The sequence below is a fragment of the Sinohyriopsis cumingii genome, chromosome 15 (assembly GCF_028554795.1).
Source record: "Sinohyriopsis cumingii isolate HCF-2022 chromosome 15, ASM2855479v2, whole genome shotgun sequence".
NCBI classification, from domain to species: Eukaryota; Metazoa; Mollusca; class Bivalvia; order Unionida; family Unionidae; genus Sinohyriopsis; species Sinohyriopsis cumingii.
In genome coordinates this window covers 123151754-123168596 of record NC_142975.1, presented here as the reverse complement: position 1 = coordinate 123168596, position 16843 = coordinate 123151754, and the positions used below count along the sequence as shown (strand labels likewise).

General features: G+C 35.4%; 1 protein-coding gene across 1 annotated transcript; it reads right to left on the bottom strand.

Moving 5' to 3' along the window:
- Positions 1-1337: 1337 nt before the first annotated feature.
- LOC149782650 (uncharacterized) lies at positions 1338-5656 on the bottom strand. Its single transcript, XM_089934145.1, has 4 exons — positions 5466-5656; positions 4118-4529; positions 3574-3686; positions 1338-3326 (listed from the first exon to the last, which is right to left on the bottom strand). Exons 2-4 carry the CDS (start codon positions 4526-4528, stop codon positions 1766-1768), a joined length of 2085 nt encoding a protein of 694 aa, XP_089790271.1. The 5' UTR covers position 4529; positions 5466-5656; the 3' UTR covers positions 1338-1765.
- Positions 5657-16843: the final 11187 nt, after the last annotated feature.

The following is a 16843-nucleotide window of genomic DNA, read 5'->3' as shown; positions in this document are numbered from 1 at the left end:
CCCACATTAGAGGACCTCAGCAAAACAATCGACTCCCTCCAAAACGACAAAGCACCAGGTAGTCACATCATCCCGCTCGAAGCTATCAAACGTGGGAAACCAACAATGCTTCAGCCACTGCATGAGCTACTTTGCCTCTGCTGGGAGGAAGGAGCAGTCCTCCAAGACATGCGCGTCGCCACGATTATGACCCTTTACAAAAAAAGGGCGACCGCACCGACTGTAATAATTACTGAGGGATCTCGCTCCTGAACATCGTTTTCAAAGTGTATGCCCGCATCATGCTCAACAGGCAGCAGCTGATGACTGACCATGTGTACGAATACCAGTGCATGAGACATTTCACCCGACATTTGGGAAGTGCTGACCGAAGACCGAGGCACCTAGGGACTGATGTTAAGCAAGCGCATAGCAGTCGCTGATGCGGGGAGAGTCCAGTTGGCGGCAGAGAAACGTGAGAGAAAGAAGATCGCGGCAGCAACCCCAGTAACTAAGACTTCCAAGTATGTCTGCACCAACTGCAATAAGGACTGTCACTCGCGCATAGGCCTGCACAGCCACAGCAGACGATGCCAACACCCCAGAGACAGACGACACTCCAAGGGCGCTATTCGCATGGTCTCTTTGGAATGAACCGCCAATGATGATGATGATTTATTATACAAAAGTCATTTTGTGTACCATAACATCTATTATGTTAGTCACACAAATTGATTGAAATTTATATTCAAGTATGCAACCTTCGTGCGTAAAAATGATTAGACTGTTATGTTTTAACCTATTTGCATAGACCAGATACGCCGTAAATGTTTCATATTTTCATTGTTTTGCATTCATACAATTTTTTTTTCTTTTTGTTTGTTAATATTGATTTAGTGTATAAAGAGACAGGAATGTAAATATAGTTTAGATGCAAACATGACATGTGTATAATGCACGAATGCATTGTTATGTAAAGGTCATTCGGTGTAATGCACAAATATAGTATAAATAAATTTATAGTATGACCTAAAACGATTCTCGTTTTCTAGCCACACTCAAAGCTGGAGAGTTAAAGCCGGGTTGAGATACTGCAACACTGAGGTTATGTTAGCAAGGGAGTCCTGCTAAAAGGGCGGACAAGCCCGGAACGTCCTATCAACGTCGAGACATGGGAGAACGAGCCACACGAAGTCCCCTATAATCCATTATACAGTGAAGAAGCATTAGAATGCAATATAGAATGCTGAAGCCGTTAGAGGGCAAAATAATTATGTGCAAAAAGTATCAGTGAACTAAACTGTTCTTAACCAATTTAATAACAATGAATAACATTTAAGAATTGTTTAACTGCAGGGTTTATTTTTTACTAGTATGCATTATTGCGTTAATTCATAATGATCATTAATTATATCATCTTAAGATTTCGTGAGTGTTGTCTTCATATTCTTCCAACCATCCATTCTATCGATTTGTGGCAGACAGAGCGACAAAACAATACATCTAACTGATGAAAGAGATGAAAGTCGTACGAATCAATCCTGAATTCATACGTTTTTGGATTTTCTTTCTTTTATTCATTTAAACAAAATGATACTCGATGCAAGAGAGAATATGATTCCTTTGTACATATTCTCATAACTGAACAATTTTGACAGTTTACGATAAAATTTCTTAACAACGATTTTCATTAAAAACGTTCTAAAAACGATCAACAAGATATCAAATTAAAAACATATCTTGATGAAACATTTATCTTGCCATACATGGGTACTACGTGATGATTTTATCCCTTTACAAGTTTCGGTCCATTAATAGGTTTGTGAATTGTATGTCCTGGTGGAAGAGGACGTTGTACAGGTGGCTGTTTGGTTGGCCAGAACCAGTCTGTCTGGAAGTCGCAGTTGAAGGCGATTACGATGTTTTCATATTTGACTTGGGGACACATAGCATCAGTGGTGAAATCCCAGACATCCATCACCGCATTTCCGAAGTCTGTTCCGTAATGTCTCGGGAGGGCAGAGGTAAGCCGGATAGCTCCACTACAGGGACGGTAGATATTTGAATTTGGTACCTTACAAACAGGTCTACACACTCTACCGCATGAGTCAGTAGCTTGAAGAAGGGCTAACGTGCTTTCCATGGCTGGATTCTTTACTGCAATGTAAGCGGTGGATACTGTAATAGCTATACGACGATCAACGATGGCGTACTCTTTATATATTCCGTCGTAATTAAGACCGATAGATTTGATGTAGATAGACGAGATCCTTTTGTCCCCCTCAGAACATTTCTCATATTTAACTGGATGTCCATTCCTCAAGTGCTGATACACGTTGCTGTAGAGGTTTGGGGCATACATATCGTAGAATTTGCTGATTTTGCCGCTGTAGATTGGGTAGGAACCATAGCTTGTATACTCCGGAGGTCTTCGATAGATGACCTTCACTGGAACGTAGACCCACTGACGGCTGTCACTCTTTCCGTTCAAAACATAGTGGTTTTGATAAGGCTTGTCATGTTCGGTGTAAAGCTGAGGTATGGGTGAGTGTGGACACGCAGCAGGAGGCGGTGTAGGTGGTGTATGTGGAGCAACTGTGGTGCGCGTGATCTTATTGTTTTCCCACACGATTACTTCAGCCAGCGTTCTGGAGACGCAGTGAGCATTATTTCTTAAAACAACGCATTTGAGATATTTAGACCCACAGTCTGGGTTCTGTACGCTGCAAGTCGGAGGAGATTCATATTCGTATATTTCCGCCGTAAATGTGTTACTCAATCCATCTATCACTGTCATCTCAGCGAATCCGAGTGCCGCAGTAGGTGCGTGCAGTTCTGCAGCCCCCATTGTGGTTGGATTCTCGGGATAATCCGTCTCAATATTAACTCCACTTCGTAGAGAATTTATTCGGAATAACTCCCAGATATAGTCTATAAAGGTGTGGTGGCTCCAGAACGCCGGGTCTAATGCAGAAGTCTGTAACATGGCCATGTGACCGTCAACCCATCTGTGGATTCCATTGTGATGAAACTCTAAATCACTCTCTATGCTTGAGTCGGCACCACAGATTTCTCTCATACTGGTCATTCTTGTCACGTTAGCAATCGCTTCATCGGTCATAGGTGGTCCATCCGTCCCGATATTCCTTATAAGCGGACCAGCAGAGGTTGGCCATCCACTTCCCAGAATTCCGCCGGACGCTTCACCAGATCCTGTTCCAAGAAGACGATCTGTAAATAAAACAGTGCTGGTTGGTTGATCCATCCTCTCCTCTAGACGTGAGTCCCAGTAAGGGATTGTCACTTCTGCAAACTCGGGGCCCTGAGCTCTTAGCATATTTTCATACCTAATAAATAAATAGATAAATACATAAATAAATAAACAGGTACTTGAATCAGATGAATCTAATTAAAACAAATATGTTGGCGATGATAATTTATTATCATACTACGGTATTGAGATGTAAACGTTTTATTCGCATATGAATTGAATTGGAATCAATATCATTGAATAAATTAGATTTATAAAACAAACGAAATAAGCCAAGTTGTATTAAATCTAAATCAGTGGAATTAAATATTTAAAATAGTTACATCAATAGGAAAACTCTGTGCCATCCAAAAAAGTTGCATCCTCCGTGTGCTGAGATGGACGTAATTCCGGTGTGAAATTCTGCCAGTGCCTCGTAAACGTTTGGTGCTGTGGTCTGGAATGAAAGGGTTTAAACATGAAGTAAATGCTAATATCGATTATCGTTTTAGGCTTTTTTGAAATTGCACTTCTGTTACATTAAAAGCAGTCTTTAGAATTCTCTTGAAAATAGCCACATTAATATACATCTTTACTGTTTAATTTCTTCTTTCTATTAGTACACTTCGTCATCGTCCTATTTGTACCGCTCTGAACAACATCTTTGTTATTACAAGTAATATTGGAAGCGGTAATAATGGTTATAGTAATAGTAGCAATAGAGGTAGTTGCTCTATCAGTAATATCGGCTTGAATCATTACCACTAGCATCTTTATTATTCTTATTCTTCTTCTTCTTCTTCTTCTTATTATTATTATTATTATTATTATTATTATTATTATATTATTTTATTATTATATTATTATTATTATTGCTGATGTTTATACCGTGTTGGCTTTCGCTGCTCTAACGGCCCGGAAGTAATGATCAAGTTCTGTCTCAGTCAACATCCGGATCTCCTTTCTCTTTCTCTTTGGTCCACTAGAAACCGCTTGGCGCTTGACGTGACCAGTACGATGTACCGATTGCAACACTCGATCAGAAAGATAATGTACGAGTTGTCTTGTCCCAGTAGTAACGTTTCTGCCACCATGAACAATATTGTCATACTGCCATTTATACACGTTTGTACACCATGATTGAATGGCATTGGACGGCGTATTCAACCTGGAAGTTTTCTGATGTGCAAAGTAAAAGTTCCATGCTAGTTCTTCAGGGACTTCTGTTTGCTCCACTATTGGTCTGACGTATGGCACCAGGATGATTATGATCACATGGAGAAAGAAACATGAAATCATTCTGAAATGAAGAAAAAAATTTTAAAAATTTTCTTGTCAAGCATCAAAACTTCAACACCTTCCATTTACTTGGATTTCAACGCCAATCAATGCAATTACCATGTGTTGGTAACCTTTCAGACAGCTGCAGCAAGTCGATGCATTACTATCCTAATTTTCAAATATGCGTACATTGTAAATTACCACATTCACTTCAAAGGACTTTCGTATTTGTAACAATCCATTTAAAGGTGGAACAAAATAATAATGGCATTGCTGAATTGATATCAGTTCTTCAAATGGTACCTCTAAATACTCCAGAGTTTCGTTTTAATTCAGTTGAATTGGTATGGTATGATAGAGGTCACGGTTAAATAAATTAAAGTTACATAAGGTATGCCAGTTAAAAGTAACTAATGCTTACACGAGTAACCGTCTATCAATAAAATAATTTCAAAGTTACATTAACATATTTATGTTCAAAAACAACTGCTCAACTCTCAAAGATATTGATGAAGTAAAATATCAACATCGATTAAAGCTGTTTTGTACTGCGTCAAGTGACAACATTCTTTTGCTCTTTAAAAGATATAGAAATATAATAACCTTAATAGTCAAATTTATGGAACCGAGATTTCTAAACAAGATTTTGGAATACATCCCGTTAGCACTCAAATATATCGAAATGCTACGTATGGATAGATGACAGCAGCGGTGAACGTTACGTGGAAGATAACATATCAGTCAAATATGTGTGTGTGTGTGTGTGTGTGTGATTTGGATTTTTAACGTAGCCTTAATGTTATTGTAGTCATCGTTACGATGTCTGCAGTGTGACAGTTTATAGTGATGTGTAGCACTGGGGCATCATGCCGCAGACATGTATCATGATGTCCCACCCAGTCACATTATCTTGACACATCAGTGAAATAATATTATTGGCTAATACATTACTTACCTCTCTTTGAAATTTCACTCTCATGAAATATGACTTGACTTAATCCACTGTTCACTTTCAAGCTGTTTTTTTTTTTCTTTAAAGTTATAAACAATCCATCTACGATTGACTAATTCAAGTAGTAAAATGCCATCGAAATATATAAAGTTTAGTCCCACTTAGATTTCCTCCAACATTTATGTGTTACGAGCCCAAGCTGGTTTGTCCTGATTTCAGATTTGGAGCAGAATATATTCCTCCCGACATGTAGGGGGAAGTCCAGAGCTCAGCCAATAAAATAATTGTAAGTTTAATATGTCATAAGTGATAATTTATTTTGCATTCCACTGGACTAGTTAGACCTTAAGAAGCTAATAGGGCTATTGCGCTTAAAGAGGTTACTCTCTTGATGGATTAAGGTGTTTGTATGACACAATCATAAGGACCAACAAATCATAATGGGACATAACAGGACACAATGCTAATTTGATTCTAAGTGTTTTGATTGTTTTTTATCATCATTACATGAACTTTGCTAAAATATATAATGGTATATAACACTATATGTTGGGACAGAAACAGCGTCGGAATGTGGCTTAATTAGTACAATGAGAAGTTTTTATTGGGGGGGGGTTAAAACTAAATTATCAAACTAAGGATTTTTTTATCTATTCAAGACTTTTGATGCAGAAGCTTTATATATACTATAAAGAAGTGAAACAAATAATTTAATAAAATAAAATAAAAGTTTTTATTTCTCTACAATGCAAAATGAAAATTTTATATACACTTCCTGTATTCTGAATAATATCCCAAATAATCTTGAAACCTTTTGACATGTCCAAAAATACATATGTTGTTCTGAATGAATTTCAATAGCTTTGAATATCCCGATGTAGCACAGCGATGCAATCCAGAATGTCCTTCAATGAGTTAACGATAGTTCTAAAATAATGTGATATTCAAAGGTCTGTGAGCATTTGTTACTTCCAATAAGTAATTTAAGTAAGCAATTCCTCTTGAATTATATCTGAACACAACTGTAAACGCTGATACTAAATGGATTCTAGAGACTCCCTAAGAAAGGAACGAATTAGTTGCATGATTCACTCTATTTGTATCTTCTTGAACCAATATTACACCAAACTCTATATCACTTGCACCAACAGACATTTTAAATAATTGACTGAAATATGGAGCTGAAAGAACTGGTGCACTTTTAAATATGGCATATAATTTGGTGAAATATCCTTTGAATTTGTCAGACCAGTCAAATTTGGCTTTTTTACTCACCATATGTGTCAAAGGATCGGTGATTGTAGATAAATTTGAACAAAACTTCCGATAATATCCAGCCATACCAAAATATCGCATACGTGGCTTGTAACTAATAGACACTAGGAATTCAAAGACAGCCTATACATTAAATTCTACAGCTTTAGATTGACCTTGTCCCACAATATGTCCTAAAAAAGTGATACAAGAACGGCAAAACTCATCTAAACATACATCACTGAGTCGATCCAAGAATATCCGAATGGTTTCCAAGTGATATTTCCAGATCTCATTTTAGATGGTGGCGTCACAATTATTTAGACCAGGTAATAACATGTTCCTTAACCGCTCTAATGTTGAAGCAGAAATTTTCATTACGAATGACATCTCTTTAGACTGATGAAATCTATCTGGAGTTGCATATGCTGAGGGTTCTGTGCTTTTTCCTTGGGTGGAATTTGCCGGAATGATTTTGAAAGGTCAAATGCGGTGATATGCTTTGCATTTCCAATGGTGACGATGCAAGAATCATTTCTTGGCAATGGAAATAAGCCCATTTTGATGACACTGTTTGCTTTTCTGGACTACACATGCGAAGTGTATTATCAGGTTTTGACACAATAATATATGGTGAATTCTAATTACTTTTACTTGATTGTATGAAATCATTCTCCTGTAAATAATAAATTTATATTTTAAAACATTCCTGTTTCAGAGGATTCGTACTGTGAGACTACTATTTCACAGATGTACAATCTACAATCTCAATGACACATTTTATTTATTGGAACATCAGGAAACATGTGCTCATATTCACATAATAACTGTTTTAATTCACTCTTTTCCTGTTTTTGGTAGATGTGAAAGTTTATGGTCCATATTGTTTACTATCACTGAATTCCGAAGATTGAGTAAACCAGATTAACTACAGTCAGATTCTATTCCATCGTTGACATCCACACTGTGCAATTAAATTGTTCGTATAGTTAACCACGTTATTGTTAGATGACAAAGTTGTTTCTATTTTCGACTCCCAGAAGTGTTAATGATATAATGTAAGTCATTTACTTTCTTTCCAATAGTTTAACGGCCCGAAATGTTAGCCCGAAAAGGGTTTGAGGTATGGGTACGAGAGCCAGAACTTTATCAGCAGACTAAAAACTCACTTCCTGTTTATTTCTGTCATCTCTTAATTTCATTTTTGACTGAGTGAAAGTTAGTTCTTGTTACTTGACAAGCTTTTAACAACTTTTATTAAACATTTGACATAGTCGTACAGATGATCTTCCAATCTTCCTTTGAAAGAAGTTTCTCTTTCAATAACTCAATGGCCCAAGGACAATACAAAGGGACTAAATCCCAAAGATTTGTGAACTGATTCCTTAATTACACATAAATGCTTTCATCCGAGTCCTTTCTGGTATCACAGTAATATGACCGAATCATATTTTACATGTTTGATGAAATAGTTCGAAATCTCTTGGACATTCAGGGTGATATACAGAATGATTAAAACGTTAGATGCCTAATTAATTCATAACTACGTTGAAAACTTCCAGACATAACATCTGACCCTTGATCAGACTGGAGAGGTTTGGAAAAGACAACAACTGTATAAACGAAGTGTGCCTAAGATTTTATAATCGTCTTAACTTCAATAATTCTCAAGGAATTGCATCTGGAAATCACGTGGACGCACATATTATGGTTAATAAGTATTGGTTGCCTGGAATGGTCTTAGGTAAGGGACCGACACAGGCTACCATTATTCTATTAAATGGTTCGTTAAATGCAGGAATATGTTCCAGATGAGTCTTATGTATGATCTAACTGTATTTTCCTACCATATGACAAATGTGACAAGATTTACAGTACTTAGAAAAATCCCTTTTCAGCTAATAAATATTATTCAAATATTGTGATAAATCTTATTGACTCCTAAAAGTCCAGCCAAGAAGTATCTAAGAATATGACATCTGAACGTCAACTTTTTAGCTCACTTGATCTCCGCTTTCTTATAATGTCCAAATTTATGTTAAGTAACAAACTGGGAATTGGGTGGCTGCATGTTTACTAATATTCCTCTAAAACAAACAAAAATCTCAGAATATTATTTATGTTCGACAACGAATGATTATCTTTGTGACCCTAATTATAATAAAAAGAATGATTTGTAAAAAGAGAACAAGTGTGATCAATATATATTGATTGATCAATACAGGAGCAAACGTGGCCTAGTCAAAAGAATGACGAACACATGTGTCCACTAAAGGAATAATTTCCTGACCAACATCTTTCTCAAGAGGCTTTTTTCAATGGATCAATGTTTTGGTTCCACAAGGCTTGTCAGTAACCGGTGATTAACCACGATCTTATCTCCAGCTAGGTCATTGCTAATTATAGACGAATACCTTCTCTAGGTAAAGAAAACACTCCTCCAACAGTCACGAGTCCTGAGACTATAGTTGATAACAAATTGACACAATGGAGGGGAGGGGGAACTATTAACAAAATGTACTCTACTCCCTGAACAAGAACACCTTCACAAGAAGAAAAACTCTCAGACAACGGAATAGTACCTGATAATAATAGAGTCTGAGAAGTTTGTGTGTTCATTAATATTCTCATATTGATAGGCCTGGCAAAATAATTCATAAGTAAAACGGAACATTCTGTCATTAATTGTTCATCAGTCTCCAAAATAGAATCAGACCGGGTTTGGGTTTGTTTGTTTGTCATGTTTTGTTGTTGTTGTTGTTGTTTTTACTCAACAAATGTATTGCTTTTAATGCATGACAGCGTACTTGACCTCTTTGAAATAAGAGCGTTTGAAATAGCTCTGTCTTTATGTTCAATCAGTAGCATTCAGAAATATCCTGTTCTTTTTGTAACAAATGCAGGTTGGAAGGTATAAGGATTTCTGATCAGTGTTAGAAGTTTGTGTTTCTAAAAGTTGTGCCTGATTGAGATTTGGAAGTACTCGTATGAGGCTAAGTAGATTTTTTGCCACAAAACTGCTGAGAGGAATACATTGTAACAAGATAACCGGGAAGGATTTCGGATTACAAGAGAACACTTTTGATGGTGATACAAATGCATTGTTTAATAACGAATGACTTAAATGAACAATTATGATTAATATATGCGTGCATATGATCCAAATATTGGATCAATTAACCTAAAACGCACGAACTAAATGATGAAAATACCAATAAATGACCATACACAGTACAAGCACAAGGGGTGAATGATTCACATTGATTTCTCAACGAAAAGATTGATGTGTTTTACTCAGATAGTAAAACAAATGTACTATTTCACTCATATAGTAAAATATATTCACTCAAATAGAGAAATTATGAAAACAAAATGGACACCTATATTAATTATCTTTACAGTCCCCAAAACACACTGGGTTTTACAAACCCACAAAATTATTCCACGGCTAAAAGGTTACATGTATGGAGTTACACACTCCGTCAGCAGCACAATCGGCTTCCAGTCACACTGGCCAATCAAATAGTCAGTATTCCAGGTTGGTCAATTAAGCAATCAGCGCCCACCAATCTCGGTCAGCAATGCTCGATTACCTGCTACTCGACACCGAACACCGTGTATTCAACTATACGGCTGCTATGGTTCAGCTTCACAGCTGCTGTGGTCGACTTCTTTGGTTAGCTCTGCACCTGGTACCATGTCGACTCCGATCACACCGATAACTCGGATCGCTCCAGTCGCTCGGGTCAGCTGAAAATAAAGCTAACACAGTGTAATATGCATGACACGGGCAGATACGATAAAACATAATGACGTTATAAGCAGTAAGTTATACAAATTTCATTATCGGCATAATAATTACAAAACAACAAACAGGTTCAGAAGTAAGCCTAACTGAGCCCGACAAGAATCCTACGGTAATAAACGTTTCTTAAAAATGCAGTTTTACATTGCTAATATAAATCACTTGCTAAGTCACAAATCAAAATAGAAAATATTTGCGTTACACTACGTAAACCGAAGCTTTATAGCAAACATACAAAATTAAACGTGGTAGTACAATAGTTATAACTTATACAAAAGGAATTAATAATTCACATACCTCTACAGCTGAAGATGTGCAAGTCCTTAAATTTTGGTGTGGTTCCTCGCAGACTTACATCATAGAGGAGACTCCCTAGTGTCTAAAATTAAAGGGTTTGTATGTGTTATTGCCTTTTTCCCTAATATGTCTTTTATTGTGTGATTTGTTTCAAAATTAAATTTGGATAAGATTTTGTTTTATGGTTTATACACCGCCATAACTAGTGTAACTGATCTTTGTCTCTGACTGGTCTTATAGTTATTTACATAAGTGATCTGTGCCAGGGATCAGTATTGCCCAGTGATTGCTATGTGTTTTGTGCTATATTGTTTTTTATGACACCCCTCGTGTTTTTGTTGGGACTGGCTGGAAATAAGTAAGTAAATAATATTTCTAGTATTGTGTACTTGCTTAGGTTTGCATATTTGTGATTAGTATAGAAGTAATACAAAATTTTGGCAAGTTGCCTTTTTGTGATGTCCATTCGTTTCGTATTCCGTAATCATGTATAGTCCATAAACTATCCATTTCGTTATCAAACGAATTTGTAGTCCATTTTGTAGTCATTCGATGTTTGTAGTCCGTTTTGAGTTTATTCATAAATTCCAGTGTAAGTTTAGTCTTAAATCTGGAGTCCATATTCGTTCTGTGTTCTTTCCTTTTGATAATTTTGGTGTTACATTTTTCAAGTCCGTAGTCGTTCCTTTTCGTATTCCATGTCGTAACATTCTGGTTCTGTACGTATTATCTTAATTTGAATGTCCCTTTCCATTTCCACAAGTCGTTTTAAATTTGTAATATTTCCTGCTCCAAAAGGATCCCCACGAAGATACTTGCAATAGGTTGAAAATAGTCGCATATACTTACTTTACAGAAGATAGTTTATGTATTTGTTGATTCCTGGCCCATTAGTGCATCACTAAATTAGACCGCTCACTGACAAGACGTTCCGTAATGTAAAGCTTTAATCTTACGGTGATGCATTTATACACAGACTAAGCCGCCATACATTGTCTGTGCTTGAAAAAATTCGGTTCTTCCCACTGAAAGCACTTCGCACGTGCGACATAGGATGAACCAAACTCACTACCTTGAAATAATATGCAATATACATAAATCACCCTCGGGTATCGTTTTACACAAAAATCGAAAACCGAGTACATGTAATTAATAAATAAAAGGATTTATACAATACCGTGACATACATACTGTCCAGTGAAATACTGTACGCCATGTATTAATCAACAGCTTTGTGAGCAACATTTTCCAAAGTTTCCACTTGCTCACTCAATGTAGTTCTTGGCATTACTATGAATGCAATTCTTGAACTCTTCAATTAATATTAGCTGTCTCAGTTTATCACAATCCCATAATTCTTTGCGGCTGACCGCCACATATCAATTATTTGTTGTTTTATTACTTTCATGAGTTTGTCCAGCTTCTTTTTTATAAAATTCCTCAACGTTTCTTGATATGCCTCGGTTACCAGCCCATAAACCTATACTTCACGAGCTTTGCCAATTAGTACAGAATATCTCTGAGTTAGATTTTGGGTTTAATGTTGAACTTTATTCTTACGATGCTTAGAGAATTCCTGGATACAGTCAAGTACACTTGCAATAGGACAACTGACAACTAAAACATATTTGCTACTAGATGTTAGACGAAAATGTTTGCCCTGCCAACGAAACCATGTTCAGTCATGCGTCCGTCAAGATATATGTTTGAGGAATATTCAGGACTAGAACATTAAGGTCTCAATCAAGAGTGTATATTCTGATTTCTAAACATCACTCCAGTGCTGTTTGATGTTGAGTCTCGTAATGAAACAAGGAATATTTCAGTCGACGTAAATTATGCAACGGATTTGTATTCACTGAAGGTGCGCTTTGGCAAGCTTCTGCCGAACAATTTACAATTTTGGGAAGTCACCAATTACGATTATATGGTCTTAAAATAAGTAATAGAAAAGTGTGACAAGCAACAAGCTTTAGAATATTAAACATAAAATTCATTTCCCTAAAGTACAAAGTGAAAATTAAAATATAGGAACTTACGGTATCGATAATTAAATTCCAAATAACCCTAGAAACACTTGCCTAAGTCCTAATGATTAAAGTTCTGAATTAACGCTAGTGGAAATCCAAATTAAATTCAACGCTGGATGAATTAGTATACCAGTGGTGGCCCGTGTAGTGGTGATGTGCCAATATTCTTTTGTTGGATCACAATAATTCATTTCAAAAATAAATCCTTATTTGAAATATTTCAGTACAACTAAAAATCTTTATTTCCAAGAATCTTATTTTTAAATGGCACATTGTATTTCCACAGAAGAATCACTGGAATTAAATAATTTAAATAAATAAAATTCCAGCCCAAATGAACTACTGGACACGTCAATAACACAGCTGATTCTGCCTCAAGATGTTATAACACGAATAATTAATTTCTAGAAGAACAATATTAGATAGTCCTCTACCTGACCTCAGTTCATAATTAACATTTTTTTAAAATAAAACTATTACCTAATGAAACGATTCTTTCTAGAAGGTCCGTAATGTTTACAAAATAAAATCTTAGTTATGATTAGAAGTCTATTACTGAAATTGTAATATCAAATATGTAGTAAGCAACAGGTAGACCCGGCGATTTATAGTTAAAGTGTGTTATTGTGATGGATGGTCTGCCACCGCAGAAAGGCAAAGGATCAAGCAATCTCTGCAGTTTTTCTAAAACACTTAACGAATCAATGTACCGTCTACCGCAGCCAACAAGAAAGTGAAGTGTGCATATCAAATAACCCTCAAGAGATAGAAATTACCGTGCGTATCTATGTTGTTAAGCCGCTAAAATAATAAAATAAAATATAGACAAACAGTCATACATATAATTATATTGTTATAAAGGATATACAATATATCAATTTAAATTACACAATTTTATATAGTGCATTAGCATTAAGTCCATTAGGATACAGAGTATCTAACTTATGAATCCAATAAGTTTCTTTTATGAGTCTATTCATGTCACCATGCACAATATATATTGGCATGAAAGAAAAATCAAATAGAGAGTGATTATTGGTGTTAAAGTGTGTTGAAACATTAGAGGAAAACTGAGGATCTCTATAATTTTTTATATGAAAGCGATGATTATTCATTCTCTTAGAAACTTGTTGTAGTCTTTGTCCAACATATTGCATGCTACATTTTTTACAGGTTATTAAATAAATCACATCAGTTGATATGCAGTTAGTGTTATCGCGTAGAGAAAATACCTCTTTTGTATTAGCACTACTGAAAGAAGTACTTTCTCTTATGTTTGCACATTGAGAGCACCGGTGTCTGTTACATTTAGATGACGAAAAGTGTATTTTTTTTATTTTCTGTCTGTTTAGTTCTGATTAAAAAATCTTGCAAATTCGTGGGTCTTCTATAAGCGAGAATTGGTTTAATTTTGAAAAGTGATTTGACGCTAGTTTTATTGGATAAATTTGGGAGGCTATAATATTATGAATAGACTCATAAAAGAAACTTATTGGATTCATAAGTTAGATACTCTGTATCCTAATGGACTTAATGCTAATGCACTATATAAAATTGTATAATTTAAATTGATATATTGTATATCCTTCATAACAATATAATTATATGTATGACTGTTTGTCTCTATTTTATTTTATTATTTTACTAATTCAAGTTTCATTAGAGACTCGTGTACCTTTTAGATCCTGTCATATATAATTGTTATGATGATGCATATCATTTATGACGTTACGTAATGACGTAATTGTTGTTTTAAAATAAAAGACGTCATCCGTTACTTTCAAAACATTTCGTGCCTGAAGAAGCATAAATTAAATGCGAAACTAGCTGCACAGAATTTTCGGCGTTTGTGTTGTTTTTTATCACAGTTAAGCCGCTAAGACATAAATACAGTTAACTGAATTATGATTTATTTCAATTTGACCAGATATAATCTTAGCGCCAATCCTTCCTGTTCTTGTTGATTTCCAATAGAAAACGACCGTCATTTTATTTTGATTTCATCCTCTTTAATAACGCAAACAATGAGTTTTAACGCATAATATCAGTAATGAATATGAAGAATGATTCCAATATACTTTTATTTGTCACCAAAATTTACGCGGCAGAAATAAAAACAATATATGCTATTAAGGGAAATACACAAACATGTTATTAGGGCAAATTAATTCACTAACATATGATTACGTTTTGTTCCATTGTGACTACAATTAAACCGTAACCACCGGACCACACCAAACAATAGTATTCCCCTCTTATCCTTCCATTACCCATATCATTTCATTGATATGTACATCACAGGTCATGATTTTGATTTAGAACTTGTGTCATCATGGTCGATATTTAAATATTTATGTTTAAAATTGAGATGTAGTACTACTTGTTTTCAATCTTTAATTAATAATTACTAAGTTTTCAAGCAAGTATAGTTAGATATGCTTTAATATAAACTGAAATTGGTATTTGGTAAATACCCACTGAGGGGTTAGATTAGACAGCAAACATAAAGGACAAGAGTTCTTAACTGGTGTTTGTTTACATGTTTACCTATTTATCTCTGTTTTCATTATGTTCTAAGAAACAATAAACACACCTCTTACATGTCAGGCCACTGTGTGATGTATCATAATATATTTCTTCAACGCGATTTTGCATATATCACTGTTGAGGAATTAAAACGTGATCAGACACATCTGACACTTTTTAGTTTTGAATAATGAACATTTCTCTAGACATAATAATTTTATTTTTGCATTGCACTCTTGAATAATGAATTACTACATGCAAATACAACTCAGATAATGCATTAATAAATATATAATGCCAACGCCATCCTTTTCAGCATCACCTACATGGTATTTGTACCTGCCTGAATCTTAAACAGTATTTCAGTGAGATTGAAAGAGAGCAACATAAAAAACATGATACATGGGCGAATTGATGCTATGATAGTCTTAATCAGGAATTGACGTAGTAAATAGAAAATATCTTGAAAAAATTTCCTACAGGTACAACAATAATTATAATGGATCTGCAAATGACATAGTTGAATTAATTTGATTTAACGTGAGAGATTGCCATAACACAAATAAAAGTAACTCCGTGAAACCTTTAGCGTGCCGAATTTCAGGTTTAAAATGAAGTACCATGGGCGTATAACAAAAATTATATATCACCTTTCTTGAGATCAAACCTTGTCTTTAATAGAAATGTTGGTATCTCCAAGACTTAACACAAACGTTCCCCGTTCTTTTGTGATGATAGGCCGACCACCAAATCTTTAAGATTCCATTATATCAGCCAGGTCCGAGACATTATCATGTCACAACTGTACTGTACGACATTTAGAATTAAACAAGAAGTCTTTATATCAACCCCTGTTGATTCTGAGAAAGTAATAGTATATAACAAAATGGCTACCATGTTTCTAATTGGTGGAATAGTTTCCGGGAAACAATGAATGAACGTGTCGCTAGACAATTTTAGTATGTTGCTAAAACAGTAATGTTCTATTTGAACTGAAGATGTATTACTCAAAATCTCTTTATCCTGAGGCTGGAGGTTTTCTTCTCCATGAAGTTGTGGCGTCATCTTCACTTTCACCCGTGGCTCGAGTTGTCATAACGTATACCACGATTACATTGCTTTACAATCAATTTACGTTGGCAACACCTTGCATACAGATAGCAAGAATTCATGCATTGTTACTACATGATGGAGCACAGTCTGGAATATTTTCCTTCCTCGCTTAAAATCCAACATGCTTTACTAACTGCTCACAAACAAAACACACATCCGACAGCTCTAACAAACAACATCAAAACAACTACCAACCAATATGGCCTTCCTTTTTTGTCTAAATATCGTCTTATTAATGTGTTTCTCTTTCAACATTCAGTAATGAGTGTTTATGAAATACGCGGAATTTTTATAAAGCTTGTTTCATGAAGTTCATATCCCGACTATGCACTAATACAGGAAAGAAAGAAACCTCC